Below are 20199 nucleotides of genomic sequence, written 5' to 3' on the forward strand. Positions count from 1 at the left end.
GTCGGATTGGTTATACAAAAGTGGCAAGACCGATTACAAGCGAGTTTTAACCAATATGTTCTATATTTAAAAAGTAAATATTACTCATGCCTTACAGTGTAGGATATTGAGTGAGGTCTTTCTACAGGGATTGTCAAGGAATTGCGATACAACATGCCTTATAGTGTAGGATATTGAGTAAGGTCTTTCTCCTGGGATTGTCAATGAATTGCGATACAACATTGTCTAGATTATATGTTATTGACAGTCCCAGGTATTACCAGTTTGCAGTATCTTTGTTGGATCAACGTTTACGTCGATAAGGGGAACTTCCTTTTATTTTGGTGAAAAGTATCTCCCTGAGGGTGATAGTATTGCAGAAGGTGATTAGATGCGCAGAATGAAGGGGCGTGTAGAAGTACATAGGTAACAATAATAATAATAATAATATTTAGCTCTTATATAGCGCTTAATATAATGTCTATCAGCGCGTTACAAATATACTGTATTACCTCGGTCATTGGATTCAGCGCTTGCCCGCACACACTGTTTGCACAATCTCCACTCCCTGAGGAGTATTCCAGCCAAGCGTTACTTGACGTTCAAAAGCTATTTGATCAACAATGACGGTCGCATCCTACCGGGTACCCATTTAACACCTGGGTGGAGAGTAGCAAGGGCAGGTTAATATCTTGCCAAGGGATATTAGTGCCGTGTCGGGTTTTGAACCCTCGACCTCCCCACATACAGTCAAGCGCCTTAAACCACTCAACTACGACACTCCCACGAAAATGAAAGGTGAAAAGGCCTAACTACATTTACAAAGGAATTTCCTGAATGTTAACATTTTCATTGGTCTCCACTTACGTAGCAAAACAGTAACATATAATTTGCAATCGCCTATGAATACTGAAAGTAATTACAAGAACTATGGCGATATAAGGAATACCAACAAATATGAGTTTTCGATTTGTGTAGTGATTTTCTAAGTTTTTCATGTCATCAAAGATTGATAACTTTCTTATTAGTTATTTTGCTCAAACTTGTTTTGATTGGTTCGTTTGATTTTTCTGCTTCTATTGAAAGTAAGTTATTTTTGGAGTGGAGTTGCCCTTTAACTACTGAAAGTAAATTCATGAACTAAGGCGATATAAGGATTACCAAAAAATATGAGACGGCGAGTGGTATTTCCTGATGTAAAAGTCAGCATAATTGGAAAGGGAAAAAGTGCATATTTTGAAGAAAAAAGAAGACGGAGGAGGAAAATAATTTAATTAGTCAAGTTCACATCTTATTCACCGCTCACAATTTCATATTGTCGAGTTAGGTAGGCAAGAATTGCGAGACCGATTACAATCGAGTTTATAGCCAAAATGTTATATATTAAGAAAGTAAAAATTACTCATGCCTTATAGTATAGAATACTAAGTTAGATCTTTCTACTGGGATTGTCGATGAATTTGCGATATAACGTTTTCGAAGGTATGATGTTGGCAGTCCTGGTTATTATCAACGCTCGCGACGACAAGGGCAGTTTCTTTTTATTTTGGTGAAAAGTGTCTCCCTGAGGGTCATAGTATTGCAGAAGGAGATTAGATGCGCAGAATGAAGGGGGTATAGTACTAAAGGTACGTGTAGAAGTACGTAGATGAAGATAAAATGCAGATGAAAAGTAAATAACTGAAATCAAAAGGAATTTCCTGGATGTTAACATTTTCATTGGTCTCCCCTTATGTAGCAAAACAGTAAAATATGAATGTAAATCGCCTTCAAATACTGAAAATATTTACATGAACTATGGCGATCAGGCGCGTACGCAGACGGGAGGGGTTTTGGGGTTAACCCCCCCCCCCCCCAAAAAAAAGTAAAAAACTGAAATCAAAAGGAATTATCTGGATGTTAACATTTTCATTGGTCTCCCCTTACGTAGCAAAACAGTAAAATATGAATGTAAATCGCCTTCAAATACTGAAAATATTTACATGAACTATGGCGATCAGGCGCGTACGCAGACGGGAGGGGTTTTGGGGTTAACCCCCCCCCAAAAAAAAAATGATTAATGTGTGGGTATTGGAGGATAAAACCCTCCTCACTCAGAAAAAAATGACCTTACCCCACCCCCTCCCCCACCCCCTCCCCTCCCACTGAATGAAATATCGGTCGGCCCAATTTTTCAATTTCCGGGACAAAAAAACAAATGTACCCACGATGTATAAAAAAATGAACATGCAACAACTCTTCATGGAATGTCAAATATATATATATATGACAATAATGAATATTCAGAAATAGAACGACAGGCGCCATCATTCCATGTATTACCAATGATTACATAGTGACGAGTAAGTTATACAGAAATGGCGAAACTGGTTACAAGCAAGTATCAACCAATATTTTCCATAGTAAAAACGTAATGATTACTTTCTCTTTTTTACTATTTCGCTTTTTAATCTAGTCTCTTTTCGACCTCTGTCTCTCTTCTCAATCTTTAAATGTCATTTATATTTATGCTTTTTTTAATGTCATGACTCTCGTGTGAATTTATGTTTATTATATGACGTGTAAGGTGTAATAAATTATCTTGTAACTACATTGTATTTTTTTTTATGTGCTGCCAGTGGAGGTCAATTTTCTATGTTTTCATTATCAGTTTCAAAACAAAAAAAAGTATAGTGGCCATGGTAATATCCTATGTCAACACTTCTATTTATCCTCGTTGCAGGAACTTATATATATACATAGGCTTTATGAATAATTTTCCATCAGCCTAGGAGGCTAAACAGCCAACTGACAATGTTAACCGAAGTGGGAATTTACCTTTTGGCAAACACAATTACATCTACAATTAGGAAAGTATTTTGCACACATGAGAAATATAAATACTGAATCATTATTATATCACTATTTTCAAGAAAAGAAAATAATGGTAAAATACAAATATGCATGATTGCTAGGGAAAGTGCAATAATTCTTCATGGAAGATAAATTGTATGTAATATGATAATAATGAATATTTAGAAATAGAAAAATAGGCGCCCTCATGCCATGTATAACCAATGTTGATCGATTGAATGTAAAGTAGATTAACTGTCCTTAGCTCGATAGCATTACAGTTTAGACAATGCAAGAGTTTCCAAACTCAAGGGCACTGCATTTACTATACCTAATGTCATTCATGTTTAAAGACTGAGACATAATGAATATTCGTGCTATATGTAACATGTTCTCATCATCCCTCATCTCCCCAGAACAATATATTTTCCATACCCTTCCTAATAAGTGACCCTAATTAAAAGCGACTATTTTAAAAAGAGTATTTTTTTCTCAAATTTCCCGCAAATATTTTATCTCGTCAAATTTATCTCTTTAAGTATTATATTGAAGGTCTGTATTCATGTTCTCATTGTCCTTAATCCTCATCATGATTTTCTAATGATGGGAACAATATCGGTCTATATGTGACCTCAACAGTCGTTCTTTTCTTCTTTTTGTGCTCGGTCGCGTTGCTCGCGCAGCAGTTAGGTACGGTGCTGAAGCTGTTTCTTATATTCCCCTTTTATTTTCCCGATTATTTAGGTTTGTTCTTTCCATTTGGATTGAATGAAGGGGACGAATTCCTACCAGCTAACGATGATGGTTCCACAAACGAGCTACCAATCTCCGCCACCTTCTCGTTCTTCGATCACGACCATACAAGTCTTTTTGTAAGTCCCTCGTTGCTTGAACCAAATATTTTGTTTAAAAGAAATCTGTCGATCCCGTTACATGACATCAAATTTATGAACGCATATCATAAATTAGGTTATACAACACATTTTGTGTAACTTAACACAATCGATGTACCATGAACATGATAAAGATATCAAATCAAACAATTATGTAACTTATTTTAAGTTTTAAAAGGAAAGACATGATTTTAATAATCCCAGCGTATTTGACATCAGAGACTTGCTGCGGTTGTAACCGCTTAGGGCAGTCAAAGGACTAAGGCATCATCACCAACCTCTACTTTGTGTGCGTGTGTGTGTGTGTGTGTGTTTGTGTGTTTTGTCTGTTTATGGATAATTGGATAATTGAAAAAAAAATGGCTGTTTTTGTTCAAAACACTATTTTATTCCTCACCTAGCAACTTGGCGCAAGTGAGATCTGGCAGTCTTGTAAAGATTGTCCGATGTTCAGTCATGCATGCAGAGATTTAAATGAAAATGGTACCTAATTGTATTGGGACGATAACTCTATCAAGACATATCATGAAACTCATGATTAAATATTCATACTTCAAACAATACAACTTTTAAAACGTGGGACATTTTTTCTGACTCACTTTGTATGTGTCCTCTGGTATCCACACCTCCTGTATTAAATCTGCGTTGTACATTTCGAGATGCCGCCGTGAGGGACCCGCACGGGCAATATTCATTTTAAATGGCCCCGGACGGCAGACGCCTGTGAGGGAGCCTTAGGGTACACGTACGGACAGGCGCGCCGGAAGCATTTTGGTATTGGGGGGGGGGGGGGCAAATGTTCCAGGGGGCTCACCTTCCAGGGGCAGTGGCGTATGAGCAAAAAGGTTTGGAAGCCCCGGCAGGGGCGTCAAGGGGCCAACCCCCCCGAAAGCTTAGGGTTTTTAGGCATTACATTGGGTCAGATAAGCATATTGATATACCTTATTTGCGGTTAAAAGACATCCAGGTGCCTTATTTAAAGCAATTGATATGATTCGGAGGCTAAGGAGTTTCAGGTATTAAATAACGGTCAAATGAGCATTTAGGGGCCCGCCTTAGGGCCCTTGGAGGGGGTCCAGGGAGCAGAGCCCCCGAAAGCTCAGGGGTTTTAGGTATTTAATTACGGTCAGATGAGCATCCAGGGGCCCTATTTAAGGCAATTGATGTGGTCCGGAACCTAAGGGGTTTCAGGTATTTGATTACGGTCAGATGAGCACCCATGGGCCCACCTTGGGGCCTTTGGTAGCGGTCAGGGGGGAGAGCCCTCGGAAGCTCAGGGGTTCTAGGTATTTCATTACGGTCAGATAAGCATATTTTGATACCTCATTTGTGACATTGGCAGGTCTCTATTTTTTTCTCTCTCTCGTTTTTTCTTTATCTCTGTAACATACTTTTTCAAAAAGTGAGGGGGGCTCGAGCCCCCGAGCCGAGCCGTTTCTTCAGGCCCTGATTTAAAGGCTTCTAAATAATCATATTTGTCGCCCGACTGTAAATTAGGGAATTTCTAATTTTCCAACAAACGCATAAAAAGGTATATAAAAGGTATCGGAAAATCATATCATTTCAGCAACATTTGTAAAGCAGTGGTATCGAATAAGAAATACCCCCCCCCCCCCCCCCATCAGTAAGCTAGTGTTCAGGGGCCTATGTCTTATCACCCCTATAACAAAAAAAACTCACGCTTTTCCATCCTCTCACAATATTTCCACGATATGCGCGTATCGCTATAATAAAAACCTCTATTGATAAATATAGGTGGCATGCGGAATGTTTAGAAAATTGAATTCCTGTTAACTTTCCTTTTCTTTGAATGAAATTTTATATGTGATTTAATTCCAGTATTTATTATTGTTCTGTTCTTTTGGGTAAAAAATAAAAACCATCTTTACTCCTATACTGCATTTTTTTTCGGAGGGGGGGGGGGGGCGTTTATTTATTTTTTATTTTTTGTTTTGTTTGGGGGGGGGGGCAAAAATGCCCCCTGCCCACCCCCCCCTTACTTTCGGCGCCTATGCGTACTGAACCCTTGAGCACCGCAAGGCGCCAGAAAAGATTTTTCATGAGAATTGACCCCCCAAATCGTGAGGGGTCCATCCGGGCACTGTCCGGAGCCCGCATGGGACCCGTAAGCTGCCCTACAAGCCCTTTAAGGGCTTTCTACGGTCTCTCTTTCTCTCTCTCTCTCTCTCTCTCTTTCCTTTCTCCCTGTCTTTTCCTCAATTGCTCTGTCTTTCTTGGTCTCGATCCTCTCTTTCTCTCTTCGTCTCGATCCTCTCTTTCTCTCTCTCTCTCTCTCTCTATTTCCTCCTCCCTCTCTCTCTCTCTCTTTCTCCCTATCTTTCCCCCTCTAATTCCTCAACCTAGTTTTCTTCTTGCAATTTCTCTGTCTTCCTTGGTGTCTCTCTCTCACTCTTTCTTGATTTCTCCTTCTCTTGTCCTTGATTCCCCTGTCTCTCTTAGTGTCCCTATTTCTCTTTTTCTTCCTCTTGCTCTGTCTTTCTCTTCATTCCTCTGTCTTGTTTGATCTCTCTCTCTCTCTCTCTATCGTTGTCCCTCTCGTTATCTTATCCTCTAGTTCTAGCTTTCATTCCTTTTTTCTTCTTGTTTTGTGAGTATGTCTCTGTCCCTCTCCTTCTCTCATCCTCTTTTTCTTCATTCCAGGGGGCCGGGGGGGGGGCTCGGCCCCCTTCCCTAGGAAGTTTATCTTTATTTGTTAATAAAGAAAGGCCCCCTCACCTGGTGCTCAAGGGGAGGGGTGCGATTTTAAAATTTTCGGGGGCAAAAATAAATATTCACCGGCTGGCTGTTTCGTCGCTCATTAATTTCTCACGAAGTGGGCCCTCTCTTTGGCCCCCTCCCCTGCCGTCGACTGGATCCGCCCCTGCCTCTATTCCCCTCTCTTCAAAGATGTCCTCTCTCTCTCTCCCTCCATATATCTCCCCCTCTCTCTCCCCCTCTCTCTCCCCCTCTCTTTCTCTCTCCGTGGTCAAGTTAGTGATGACTGGTTGATACAAAATGATCAAAATCTAAAAGTTTATTGTACAGATGATATGTTTACCGCAGGCTGTACCTCAGTGAATGATACAAGAAGCATTAGAAGGTATATCAGATATTTTGCATTAAGCTCGAGAATATTACACGATTCGGAGACGAGTGCAAATATTAGCGAGCTGAATGCACTATCTGATATATCACGAAATGAAGCCATTATTATTATTATTATTATTATACATTAACAATTGAACTACAGTGAAACCTAAAGGAATGAAAAGATCACTGTTTTCAAAAAAACTTATATTCTAAAAACAGTTCTATAATTAAAAATAAAGATTTGAAGTAATGAAGCTTTAGATTTAACAGCTGCTCAAATATTTCATCTACAAAAATAATTTAAAAAATATGAAAAGTGTCTCTTACTATACGCGCCTTGTAAGATTTGAGAATAAAGCTGAATATACAAAGTCTCAAAAAGAATATTTCAGAAAGTAGAAGTTTCAGCTCAAAGGTATTTGGAGTGCCTACGTCAATCTAAGCATATTTATGACTTCGGATATAGAAAGAGTCATTTAACAAAAATAAATACATGATAAGAATGAGCACGGAAGAAGGCAAAATGTAAGGTATTGTACTGTTTATGTAATGTCAACGAATCTAAAATTCAAATTGTTTTAAAATAACATATACTAATTTCAATGATGTTTTGTTTTGTCTTCTTTTTGTTAATTTCTGTCTGTTGTACTTCTGTATAATTCACCTTATAAATCAGTTCTAAATTAAACAGAAAAATGCAGTAAACACAGGACACAACTTAAATTACCCACCTTATTGTTGTAAAAGGAATCTTTTCCCTTTTCATTTGTTTTCTTGTTTCAAAATTTGACCTGTTAATGGCACTCTGTTTTGCGTTTCAGCCACTTTAACAACGATAATTCATTGAAGGTTTTGTACAGAATTGCTTTTGTATTTAGTTTAGATTATGAAGTTATTTAAACTATCATACGACGTACGCATTGATTTATCTTATGTTTAGAATTCAGAAAAGATCAATTTCACACAATTATCTGAAATTCTTTACACTTTAAATCATCTTTTGTCTTAAATTCTCATCGATCTTCGGCAACTTAATTAATTGACGAATTGATTACTTCCAAAATGACAGTCAAAAGATCGAAAGGCACAATATTAATATATCATCAGGTAAACAAATATACACCGGTAATTGGATATATTCCACTACACTTCAGGCAACTAGAAAAAGGCTACTTATTTTCAAGGTTTAATAGGGATACTGAATCAACATACAAACAAACGGTTTGTATCTATATCGAAGTAAAATAAATTTTTCTTCAATTTATTTTATTACAATTTAAAATGTTCTTGTTTGGTCCTCTGAATTAACATTTTGATGATTTATAAAGCAGTTAGGGAATATCAGCCCATTTAGTTTAAATGCAGTATGCATAACTTTTCGTCTACAAGTTGGCTGGTTACATATTTTTCGCACTGTGACATTCAGCTGTTTTATGCTGTTAATGTTATTTGTTGTTGATATCTTTGTTCTTTTCACAGATCTTTCTGTGCAGTCATCAAGAGTATTCAATTGAAGCCCAGCCGCTTAATAAATAGTAACAAAAAGGGTTCTCTATTTCCCAAGTTGGGTGGAATGATGGGTGAGGGGGTTTTAGCTTCACGTGATGAAAAGAGGACACTTATTTTACTTTCATACCACAAATTTTTGTATAATATAATTTGCTATGTTATATCATGTAAGGATAACATGTTTGTTTTTCTTGACTTTATGCGTAGCTATCAAAAAAGATCAGCCATTATTTTAGCTTTGTTTTCTTCATCTGCTATCTTTTAATTACCAATTGAGGAAATTAGATAAGAATTGATGTAAAATTATAATCACTGTATCACGGCTAACAATCGAAACCACTCTCTTCAGAATAATAAAAAGTGTGTGAGGATGAACTACTTTTTCTCTGGATATCCGTGTGTCTCAGAGTAGGCTTGAATTTTATTTATCAAAAATATAGTTATGGCTTGTTATTCCGAATATAAACATCCACATATCCGAGTAGTTTTATTAATAAGAAACATTTTTTTAACGCATTTAAGCGACCATTTCGCCAGACCTGATGGGTGCAGCAGCTGCTTGTTAGTTGTGCGAGTAAGAGGGAGCCTAGTTCGACGGAGCAGCAGGAGCTTGGTTGTACGGGGCAACAGGAGCCTGGTTGTAGGGGGCACCAGGAGCCTGGTTGTACAGGACAGCAGGAGCTTGGTTGTAGGGAGCTGGAGCAACAGGCTGGCCAGCAGGGGGATACGCCTGCTGAACGTTGTGTCCGGGAGGGAGCTGAGCAATTCCCGCCGGCTGAGTGTACTGGTCTGCGTAGAGACAATGAAAATTCAAGGAATTAGTAGTATAATTTTCCTCTTACATCAATAAATCACGATAACTAAATTGATTGTATAGTGCAGAGTAACATTAAAATTCAAAGAAAGTGAAAGGAAGTTCAATCAAGTTATCGATAATGAAGCGTATTCATAAAAAATAAGCACATTCATTTCAGAATATTAACCATAACTGTGAAGTATTATCATTCAAACTTGCAAAATTGTCGCCAACTTTGTGTAGATGTATGTGGACAAGTCCGAGGTTTTGTTTCCGATACGCTACCGACCACATTTCAACGATAATAGTATACCTCAAGTTTGTCACACGTTGAACAATATTCTAGTTGGGATCTGACAATAAATCAAGTAGAATTAATAATTTATGTGTTTATTACGGGGTTTTGTTAATACCATAAAGTTTAATGAGAAATGGAACAGAGAAGTACACTTGCTAACATTTCACCAACAATCTAGCATTTAAAGATAATAAGATGTACCAATTTAGGTATAATAAAACATCCCCCAATCCTTAGCTCTGATATTGCTAGTATCACAGTCTATACTTCCTACCGTTTCCTTTCTATATCAACTAGTTAATGGAAATACCATGTTTGTTACCAAGTAACTATAGATCGAAGTTGAAACAAAAACACAAACAATCGTTATATACATACCGGTTGTCACAACCATCGGAATGTTCTGGTGGGTGTACTGCAAAGGAAATTGAAACAAGTACAAATAAATGTTAGATACAAACCAAATGAAATAAACAATGATAATAGCAATAGACCTGTTCTTCTTTTGTATAGTTTACAATACATATGATCAACTAATACTCTGTTGGACAGCATTATTCTGGCTTCGCATCCTGTTGCTGTAGTGCATATCATGTAATCATGGCAATGAATACATGTTATCAGGTACCCATTACTTCAGCTGGATTGAGAGTAGCAAATGTATATTGCCACATGCCATTGGTGCAGGGGAATCATATCAATTTGCAAATGATGTCCTTTGACAGTATTAAATGTCTGCTGTGCCTTGCGAGGGCTCGTACCTACGACCTTCGTGGGTTCGTAGTTCCAGTGAAGTCATATTACTTGTCCGACTGCTATACTGAAGCCAAGCATATTATAATGATAACTAGAAACAAAAAACAAATCACTAGGACATTATTGTTTTAATCAATCTACATGTGTAACTTTTTAATAAGGTCTTGTTAAATATCTGGTTAAAGGAGCGTCTCTGCAAAGTTTTTGACGGAACGGGTTTTAAGGGGATGATGTTGACTAAAATTGAAAAAATTGCTGGAATATACTGACATGCAGAGCAAAACAACAACAAATCTCGGTCATTCAAAGTCTTTTGAAATTGGCATACAGCCTTAAATAAATTTAGTAGGGGTGGCAACAACCCCGTGCCACCTCGACCTTTGCTCACGATTGATGTTTCTTCCTATAGGGAGCTTTTGTTAAACCAAAGTTGCTAAAATGTACCTGTAATGGAAATTAACTGGAAACAGCTACAAATATAAGTGGTTGTATTTCCCTTGTGACAATGGATTCCAACATCTTAGCGTAGATTTTCCACTCTAAAGGAAAGGAAAAATAACGTGACTCTCCACAAAAGAGAGTGGATGTCCACCCCTGTATATTTAGGGGTGATAGTACAAATAACTCACCACAGTGGTGGTTGTTGGTGAAGACGAGTGACAACAGGCCATGCCACCACAACAGAAGGCTGAAGCCACAATGGCTACCACCATCTCGATCAGGCCAAAGATGGCCAACAGTGAGTCAGATGCGATGCCTCCTTCCTGTTTTCGAATTCGAATAGTCATTTGTTTTAATTTCGTTTATATATTTATCTTCCCATTCATTTATTCATTTATCATTTTTTTACCTATTATTTACGTATATTTTCATTGTTTTATTTAGCTATTATTCCATTCATCCATTCATTCATTCATCCATTCAGTACATATATTCATATACACTGTTGGTCATAATGGTGGAATAATTTGTTTTAACCCAATTTATAGGTTGATTTTAACAATGATTTATTCCTATTAGATCTAGATAATAGTATACATTCTCAGATTTTATTGAATAATAATTTGCGAGTATTTGTTTTGCGTGACTGCTAAAGCATATGTGTGCTATTATGCTAATTAACTAGGGGACCTACGTCCTTAAGTCATAACTGACAGTAATGAGGATTAATGCCTCACAAAAGGGCACTAATATAGCTGATCGACACAGTTTTTATTCTGGGGCCTCACAGTTACGAGGCCATTGCTTAGCCACTGAATCATGACACAGCGGAGGCTATATAGGGTACGTCGCCGCCCCCGCAAATACAAAAAAAGGAACAAAGAAAATGCAATAAATTATCAATAATTTTTTTGCATTTCCCCCCGGTCCACACCGTTATAAATTCCTCTGTAGGGTAATGCATTATGGATCAAGGCATGCCCACATAGTGGATTTTGTTATCCTAAGGGTCGGGGCAACTTGCAATGAATTATTGAAAATGTATTACATTTTCTTTCTTTTTTTTGTATTTGTGGTGGCGGCGACGTACCCTAGCCCCCGTTGCGTACAGTCATGATTCAGTGGCTAAGCAATGGCCTCGTTACTGTGAGCCCCTAGGATCAAAACCGTGTCGATAATAAAGGCACTTTATTAGTGCCCTTTTATGAGGCATTAATCCTCATTACTGTCAGTTATGACTTAAGGACGTAGGCTCCCTAGTTGATGAGCATAGTAGCATACACATGATTTAGCAGTCACGCAAAACAAACACTCACAAAATATTATTCAATAAAATCTGAGAATGTATACTTTATCTAGATCTATGAGCAATAAATCATTGTTAAAATCTTTCCATAAATCGGGGTCAAAAAAATTATTCCACCATTATGGCCAACAGTGTATAAACAATTATTTATTCATATTTATGCATTCATGTATTGAATCAATTCTTCATAATAACAAATTTGAAACACTTGAAATTTAAGAAAATCTATAAATGCATATGGAAACATATACAATAGCCAATGGAAATCATAATAACATTTAATTTAGATTGTAATACTGACAAGTGGAGGGAAGGATGATGGAAGAAATTATTTTTAAAAACCAGGCCAATAAAAAACGAACGTGTTTATATAAAAGCATTTATTCAGTTAATGATAATACTGTTTTAAAATATTGATAAGAATTGAAAAGCACAAAAGACGAAAAGCATTCGAAACTGATGGGGTAAAGGGACATAAAACATTTAATCTAAAGAATCATAGAGATAGATCAGTAATGTTCTGATAGGAACTTTGTCTATCAAGAATAAACCATACTGCAACAATCATTTCATGGAAGGTCGTATTAAAGAGAAATGCATTCCAGCATGCAGTCTGTATACATACCACTATTCCTCGACCACTGTCGCCATAGTTATAGTAATAGGGATAGTTACTGGTCAATACTGCCCCAATGGCACCAACAATCATTTGAGCAAAGGCAACATTTGCTGTGATGATACACATCGTAAGATAGCCGATGATCTAAGAAAACAACATTTTTAGAAATAAATTGTTAACGAAAAAAAACAACAGCAAAACAAATGAATAAAGTTTATGTTAATAGCGGAACCGATGTATTATTTCATTGTTGTAACATGTGTAGTTGCCTATACTGTTGAGTGACACTATCATTTCCTCAGCTAAAATCGATTTAACAAGTCTTTAACTGGCCTTGGAATACATTTATTGTGTTTACACAGTGATCCGCCTCGAGGGTTGAAGCCGGGTTGAAGCCGCGAGGCGTGTAGCCTTTTGACAAGGCCTCGTGACTCTGGCTATTTCCCACCCCAATCAGCGGCTGAGATGAGTCTAGAGACCCGGGATGAACGAGCGATCGAGTGGCTTTAGCCGCGAGGCCTTTTGATTCTAGCTTTTACTGCTCTGCATGAACTATTCATGACTTTGGATTTATTGACCAATCAGAATGACCATCTCCCAGTTGATTTCGTTCGTGATTAGATCAATATCAAAACATGTAAGAAAAGTTAAAAGACGTAAACTAGTTTTGCTTATGAGATGAACATATACATGATTAATACAATATAACATATCCAAATCTATTTTACATGCAAAATTACAATAAAATAGGAAGAATTTGATGACTTGAGCTAACAATTGTAAGTGAGATAATTAGGCTTTCGCTGTATATAAAATAAACCAGTCCAACTCGTTTCGGTATTCGTACTACGTAGAGTTTAATGTGAACGTAATGAAAACTACATGCCGACGTCACGCGATGATATGTTCGGTGAGTGGACGTACCATTTCGGTAGAGAATTCTAGTCGGAAACAATGGTTAACATAAGAAATCCAAACCATATTACTAAAGGCTACTTGGCTGGGCCACTCGCTCTGGCGTTCACTCGGGTTTTCGCGATAAGTCTCTTTAGGCTACGAGGCGTGTTTATGTCATGTAAACGGGATTCCAGTGCCGGGTTCAACACGCCTCGCGGCTTCAACCCGGCTTTAAACCTCGAGGCGGATCACTATGTAAACACGGTAATTGATTGTGTGGGTGCGCAGTGCTTGGGTGTGCGGGTGCGTGTGCGTATGTGTGTGCGGTATATGTTTTTTTCGCTGTATACATAATTATTATGAGTCCTCGAAATCACAAGAAACGCATACATGTAAAGGGGTTATGGGTACTGAATACATATTTATAAAAGAGACTAAACTAGTTATACAAAAATATACATACCACGCAAGTGTTCTTCTGCTTTGAACATATTCCTAAGATACCGGTAGGAATGTAGAACTAGGTGAGGAAATAAATAACAGCCATTAAAATCAAAATTACAAAAGTCAACTGAATTTTGATATATATATATATATATATGCAAAATAACCCATGTTTTTTCTCTCTTAAATAGTTGCACTTATATTAACACGTATTGCTAACAGTAAACAATTTACAGTTTTGCTGAAATAAGATAAATATTTTTACAAAATTGCAAAGCATTTTTTTTGGTAGCGTGCACTGTGTATTATGCTCTAAACAGACACCAATATAATTACAGTTTAGTACTGATTTGAGAATTAGCTAAATGAAATATAGTCTAGTTTTGATATTTTTTTCTTTCTCAAACCAATCTTGTTTAAAGGTATTGCATAGTTATCGAATCTGTCTGTATAAAACCTCATGCCAAATTAAAGGGATAGTTAAGTTTTGTTGCAGAAGGCGCTTAACAAAAAAAAATGTGAGTTAATGAAAAACTGAGTGTCAAATTCGAAAGAACATTCAATTTAAATGACAAAATCATCTTTGATCAAAATAGGTTCAGAGACGGCTGAAATATCCATACATATAACGAATTATAATACTTGTGTACCACCACAAATATTAGATAATTTGAAAAAGCCGTTGTGAAACCGAAATAGCGCCTTTTACTTCGTATTTCAGCCAATACCGATGTTGGCTTTTTTGTTGGCATTTTTGTGTTGGTTATATTCGCAAAACCAGCCGGCCCATGTATTGTTATTTTTAAATAAATAATTAATTAACGGTCACCGTATTTTTTTTTAAAGAGAAGGTTGAGTTCTGGGAAGAGGTGAAAAATAATTTGTGAGCATTACTCATTCTCATTATGCAAGTGTGGAAGAACATCAGATAAGACATGTTCCCTGAAAAGCATTGCTCTTCAAATGCCTTCACATTCTAAATATGCATGTAACATCGTAAAAATCGGGGGGCGGCTTTTTACGCCACGTGTTCGTGTAGTCCCATATACATCTTTCTGTGTACAGTGTTTGTAACTTTACCAAGACTTGGCCAAATTTCTTATCAATTTGATGATTCCAGAACCTTGCAATACACACAAATTCTTATATGCTAAATGATCAACCTTTTCTGGTCGGTTCCACACCGTTTCTTTCACAATGCAATCGCATGACCAGAACTCAACTTCATCTTTAAGTGGAGTTGAATTTGTATGATCGCATCGACGAAATTTCACACATTTTGGGGTCTAAAATTACATTCATAGCAATTTTAGGCATACAGCCTTAAATAAATTTAGTAGGGGTGGCAAAGAGTTCTAAAAGAGCACTATAAATGATATATAGATAAAATAAGAGCTATAATTATGCACTTTGAAGGCATTTGCGGTTTGAAAACAGTACTCAACTATCCCTTTAAGTTAAATCTGCAAATCAGAATCGACTGGTTCGAAAGTGTTCTCGGCCTCAAAAGTGATTCATCAAATTTTAATTCATTCAGTTTATTAGAAAATTTATTTGAAATAATTTCAGGAAATATGAAAGATTACAGAATTGTCAAATGCGATTAATGTGTACAATGACAGAAGAGTAACAGAAAGAAGGAGTTTCGACAGGGTTGTTATGAACATTTACTAATTTCATCAAACTTTGGTAACATTTTTAAATTTTCATTTTCAGAAGAAAATTTTCTTAGACCTTAACTGAACGTAAACATGTGGGGCAAGATGTGAAGGTCCAAGAAAGCACATGTCTGTATTTAATACGCATAATATAGGCCTAAAATGTATTACAGTAAACCTCATACATGTGTACTTACAAACAAATGCAATAGGAATGTCAGGAAAGAGAGGAGAAAACAAAGATATATAATTACAGGAGACGTTTAAAATCGACTAAATAACGAAATGCACGCTCATGCAGTGTGGATTGGACTACACTATTGTACAGTGGGTATACAAAATTGTACCTAAATTCGGTAATTCTATTTCATGATGAAGAGCAATATGTTTTTTTATGTAATTCATAATATTTCTGCCAAGAGCGATTAAGCACCAGGGTCTTTAAAAAGTTTTGCTCATTACGCGTGACTGTAAAATGGCGCAGCGGACAAGTGAGCACTTTTCTTTATACGCACTGTTTGTCCCATAGCAATAATGCGTGGTGGTGGGATTGTGCAATAAGTCGTTGAAATTAATGTTCGCACATTTTACAGGGAATAATTGCCTTATGTTGATTTTTGTCGAGTTCTGGCAATCATGTATGGAAACAATTGGATACTCCAAAGAATAAAAATAAAAATGGCGACTTACCAGAACACTTGCCCAAATTCCCATGGCAACATAGCCTGCTGGGGTGCCAATAACAAACTCGGTAATGGCGACGACGATGCTCCCGATGCTGAGGGACAAATGTAGCAAACCAGTCGCTCTCCCGGCAGATCCGTTAAACTTCTGCGACACGCCACTCGTCGAGTTAGGGTTCTGCACCGTATTGGCATAGCTGACTGGAGCGGGCTGGTGGACGTAGACAGTCTGGCCCGGAACTCCGGGCTGGGTGGGATGAGACGTGGCCTGCATATCAGGGGTAACTTGCTGTGTAGGGTAAGAAGGTTTCGTAAAGACCGAACATGAGTTTTGAAGACCAATAGTAGGGATAAAACTTCACTTATGTTTGCAATTTGAGGACTGTATAGTGTTCCCTCTGGACTACCACCTCCTCACAACATTGACACGTGAGAAAGGAGGCGCCAATTGAGTGATTGATTAATTGAACTTTCTTTATTACTTTTTTGAAACATGCATTCCAAATAGCAGCCAAAGACTGAAACAAATTGAAATTACAAAAAAAATATATTAATTACATTAGAATACAATACATTTAAAATTGAAATACAGTTATATGCATAGTAACATACAAAGTAGGAATAAAATTGCACCTCAAAAATTAACACGGGAAGGGAAAAACACTGGGAAATGAAAAGGACAGACGACATCAGGTTTAGATAGAAGAAGAGGGAGAAATTTAGGTGAAGTTATCAAAATAATTTGACCCAGAACAATTATAATTTAGATTTATTGGCAGTAAGGTTTTGAGACATTATTGGATCAACATTGGCATTTTAAATAACGAAATAATTTCAACAAATGATTAGACATACTAATTGGAACACAAGGACATTGCAAGATAGCGAATACAAGCATGGTTAATCGATAAGTATTGCAATATATGAGTCCTGTATTCATCCAGTAGGACAACTTAAACAACTTAAACAATAACTATCCGTACTCCGTGCAACTACCCCCAAAACAATAGACCTACCTCTAGAATAATTGATTTAATCACCCTAAGAAGTTAATCACCGGATCACTACCCTCTAGTTTGTTTGTCCAAGGAGGACATGTGATATATTTTAAAGCGAGACTGCACTACATGCAGTACATTCGTATGTTAATTGAGAGCTGATTTGATGAGATAACCAAATGGCAGTGACCATGCAGGGAGGTCTAATCCCTGAAATTACTTATGTCATTATTTAAGTAGGCTGTACAAATGTTTTACTTGAGTATTTAGTTGATATAAGAAAATATTTGGAAGCAAATGAATAGAATGATTTTTAATGATTGTTGATATCCCCTCTATCTCTGAAGTGACCTATTTTAATAAAGGATAAGTACTAACAACATAAATCTGCAACATAAAAAAAAATCATCACTACCACACAAAGGATTAACGCTCCTATGCGGAAATGTCGACGAAAACTGACATGTTACCTCATCTCTAATTAAGGCATATGGCGTCATATATAACGACCTGCCATCGTAGGATGACTGTATGCATCCATAATGGCGTGCACAAGTGCACTCGAGTGTACTACGACGAGAAATGTACATTAAATGCAATGTTTGTTCAACAAGTTGAATAAAAAATATTGTGCACCGTTCAAGGTAATTACTTATCTCGTTTGTTTATCTGTCCATTTTAAAAAAACAAGAAATATATTTCAGTAGCCTACGAAAAAATGAACACCCATCGCCTAGGGCATAAATAAGATGTTAGTAAAATATGCATGTTCATCCAATTATCGTACAATAGGAGGTGAAAGGTCATTATGGCACGATTTTTCTACGCTATGAATCGCATGAGCTATAATGATATCATCCTTCGATCGTGTTAAAATAACGCATGAGAGCCATTTATGTTTGTGTGCAAATGTGGCGGCCTCGCAGACTTTAATTCACCTATATATTAACAATATATCATTTATAATAAGTCGAGTTTGTTGTTTGTACACTTGTGTGAAGTACAAAAAGCGAAACTGTGTGACACTTATACAATGGAAGATTTAACAATTCGTGATGGCGACAAAAAAGATGGCGCATATGATTTACCTGCATACAATGTGTAACCGTAGGTTTTTAAGGCGGTGAAGGGCCTTGCACACCGCCACATATCAATTTTAAAAAAAATAGACGATTGTGTTCTTTTCAAGTTCTTTCATCTGCTGCTCATAATCGGTCTTTCAAATGATGTTTATCTTTTTTTCGTATTCCTTTTTATTTTATTATTCTTGTTATATTTTCTGTGAGTTCTTTTCATATCATTTCGCTTGAATGTATCGTTATATTTAAACGTCTATTCACGGCATTCAATGCTGAAAAGCAGCTACTTTCTCGATGAAGAATGGTTCTAAGACAAAATTTAACCCCAAGAAGTCCATTTGTGTGCAAATGTGGCGGCCTCGCAGACTTTAATTCACCTATATATTAACAATATATCATTTATAATAAGTCGAGTTTGTTGTTTGTACACTTGTGTGAAGTACAAAAAGCGAAACTGTGTGACACTTATACAATGGAAGATTTAACAATTCGTGATGGCGACAAAAAAGATGACGCATATGATTTACCTGCATACAATGTGTAACCGTAGGTTTTTAAGGCGGTGAAGGGCCTTGCACACCGCCACATATCAATTTTAAAAAAAATAGACGATTGTGTTCTTTTCAAGTTCTTTCATCTGCTGCTTATAATCGGTCTTTCAAAGGATGTTTATCTTTTTTTCGTATTCATTTTGATTTTATTATTCTTGTTATATTTTCTGTGAGTTATTTTCATATCATTTCGCTTGAATGTATCGTTATATTTAAACGTCTATTCACGGCATTCAATGCTGAAAAGCAGCTACTTTCTCGATGAAGAATGGTTCTAAGACAAAATTTAACCCCAAGAAGTCATCTTAAATTGACCAGCTACAAACATTTCAGTGCTCTTATTATTGTACTCCTTCTCTTTGTTCATTTAAGAATGTCAAACAACTTGATTTGGTGAATAAATAATAGTAAATAATATACATTTCTGAAGCGTTGCTTTTGACCAAAAAAGCCTTTCAAAGCGCCTACATAACTATTTATACCTTCATAGATTATAAGTTATAGATTACAGGCTATACAATGCCAAGTCCAAGCTTTAGTAAATGAATTATTAACATATGTACATGATTATACAAACTTCGTAGGTGTGAGTTCACAGGAGCTAGTACTTTATAGTGGGCATGGTTGAAGATTAATGATCTCCGGTTCAGGATATTGTGTAAACAGGAAAGATTAATTTTAAAGACCAAGATGTAAACAAATCCCCGTAATTCTATATACTTATCTGTAACCACGGGGACGTTACTACCATTCATACACGATATCGATATATATTTAACAAACATTGATTTCCAATCAATATAAACAACATATTTTTTTTTCGTAATGAGTTGAGAGGTAAACAGAGCAAGCAAAAAATTAATTCGTGTACAGTACGAAAAATGGGAAATGTCTTTTGCTAAATGGAAATCTCTCGTACAAAAATAAACCCAACACTACCCAATGAAAAGATGGCCGAAATGATGCTAATATGACTCTGTACTGAATAATTTTAATGAAATGTCACATAACGGATTGCCATTCAGTCTAGTACCAGCATTTTAAACAGTCATAATGGAGTGAGTATTGTTTTCGGCACTATTTAATGCTTATATTGTCCCAAATCTTCATAATAATCTGGAATACATGAGTATACTATTTCAATTTGTAATTGTATAGGTTTCAAGATTTGCAAGCCTACCCTACAATATGACACTTTTGAACTTTCCATCAAATATTACAAATAATTCGCGACGACCTTTCATAAGTACTATAATATAGAAGTAATCTTGTTTTCAACTCATTGGAAGTGAATATACTATACAAGAGAACGGAATAAGTATTGTTGTTTATAGTATCACAAGTTGTATGATTTTCATTTACAATCAACA

At 36.5% G+C, this 20199-nt stretch overlaps 2 protein-coding genes across 2 annotated transcripts; both read right to left on the reverse strand.

The window, feature by feature from the left end:
* Positions 1–7706: 7706 nt before the first annotated feature.
* Positions 7707–10941, reverse strand: LOC115922757. Its single transcript, XM_030982329.1, has 3 exons — positions 10783–10941; positions 9776–9812; positions 7707–9092 (listed from the first exon to the last, which is right to left on the reverse strand). The coding sequence occupies exons 1-3, from the start codon at positions 10939–10941 to the stop codon at positions 8890–8892; spliced, it is 399 nt and encodes a 132-aa protein (XP_030838189.1). The 3' UTR covers positions 7707–8889.
* Positions 10942–12383: 1442 nt separating this feature from the next.
* Positions 12384–17249, reverse strand: LOC115922759. The gene is made up of 4 exons (XM_030982335.1): positions 16209–17249; positions 13880–13936; positions 12526–12663; positions 12384–12455 (listed from the first exon to the last, which is right to left on the reverse strand). Exons 1-4 carry the CDS (start codon positions 16473–16475, stop codon positions 12384–12386), a joined length of 534 nt encoding a protein of 177 aa, XP_030838195.1. The 5' UTR covers positions 16476–17249.
* Between the last annotated feature and the right edge of the window lie 2950 nt (positions 17250–20199).

This window comes from Strongylocentrotus purpuratus, unplaced genomic scaffold (genome assembly GCF_000002235.5).
Source record: "Strongylocentrotus purpuratus isolate Spur 01 unplaced genomic scaffold, Spur_5.0 spur5_contig_824, whole genome shotgun sequence".
NCBI classification, from domain to species: Eukaryota; Metazoa; Echinodermata; class Echinoidea; order Camarodonta; family Strongylocentrotidae; genus Strongylocentrotus; species Strongylocentrotus purpuratus.

Excerpts from the sequence above, each read along its gene's own strand:
- LOC115922757 (XM_030982329.1), bottom strand. The coding sequence starts at position 10,941 with ATGACTATTCGAATTCGAAAACAGGAAGGAGGCATCGCATCTGACTCA. Across the intron at positions 9,813-10,782 it reads CACCAACAACCACCACTGTG|TACACCCACCAGAACATTCC; the intron begins GTGAGTTATTTG and ends TTTCCTTTGCAG. Across the intron at positions 9,093-9,775 it reads TCCGATGGTTGTGACAACCG|ACCAGTACACTCAGCCGGCG; the intron begins GTATGTATATAA and ends GTCTCTACGCAG.
- LOC115922759 (XM_030982335.1), bottom strand. The coding sequence starts at position 16,475 with ATGCAGGCCACGTCTCATCCCACCCAGCCCGGAGTTCCGGGCCAGACT. Across the intron at positions 13,937-16,208 it reads GAATTTGGGCAAGTGTTCTG|TTCTACATTCCTACCGGTAT; the intron begins GTAAGTCGCCAT and ends TTCCTCACCTAG. Across the intron at positions 12,456-12,525 it reads ACAGTGGTCGAGGAATAGTG|TATGGTTTATTCTTGATAGA; the intron begins GTATGTATACAG and ends TGATTGTTGCAG.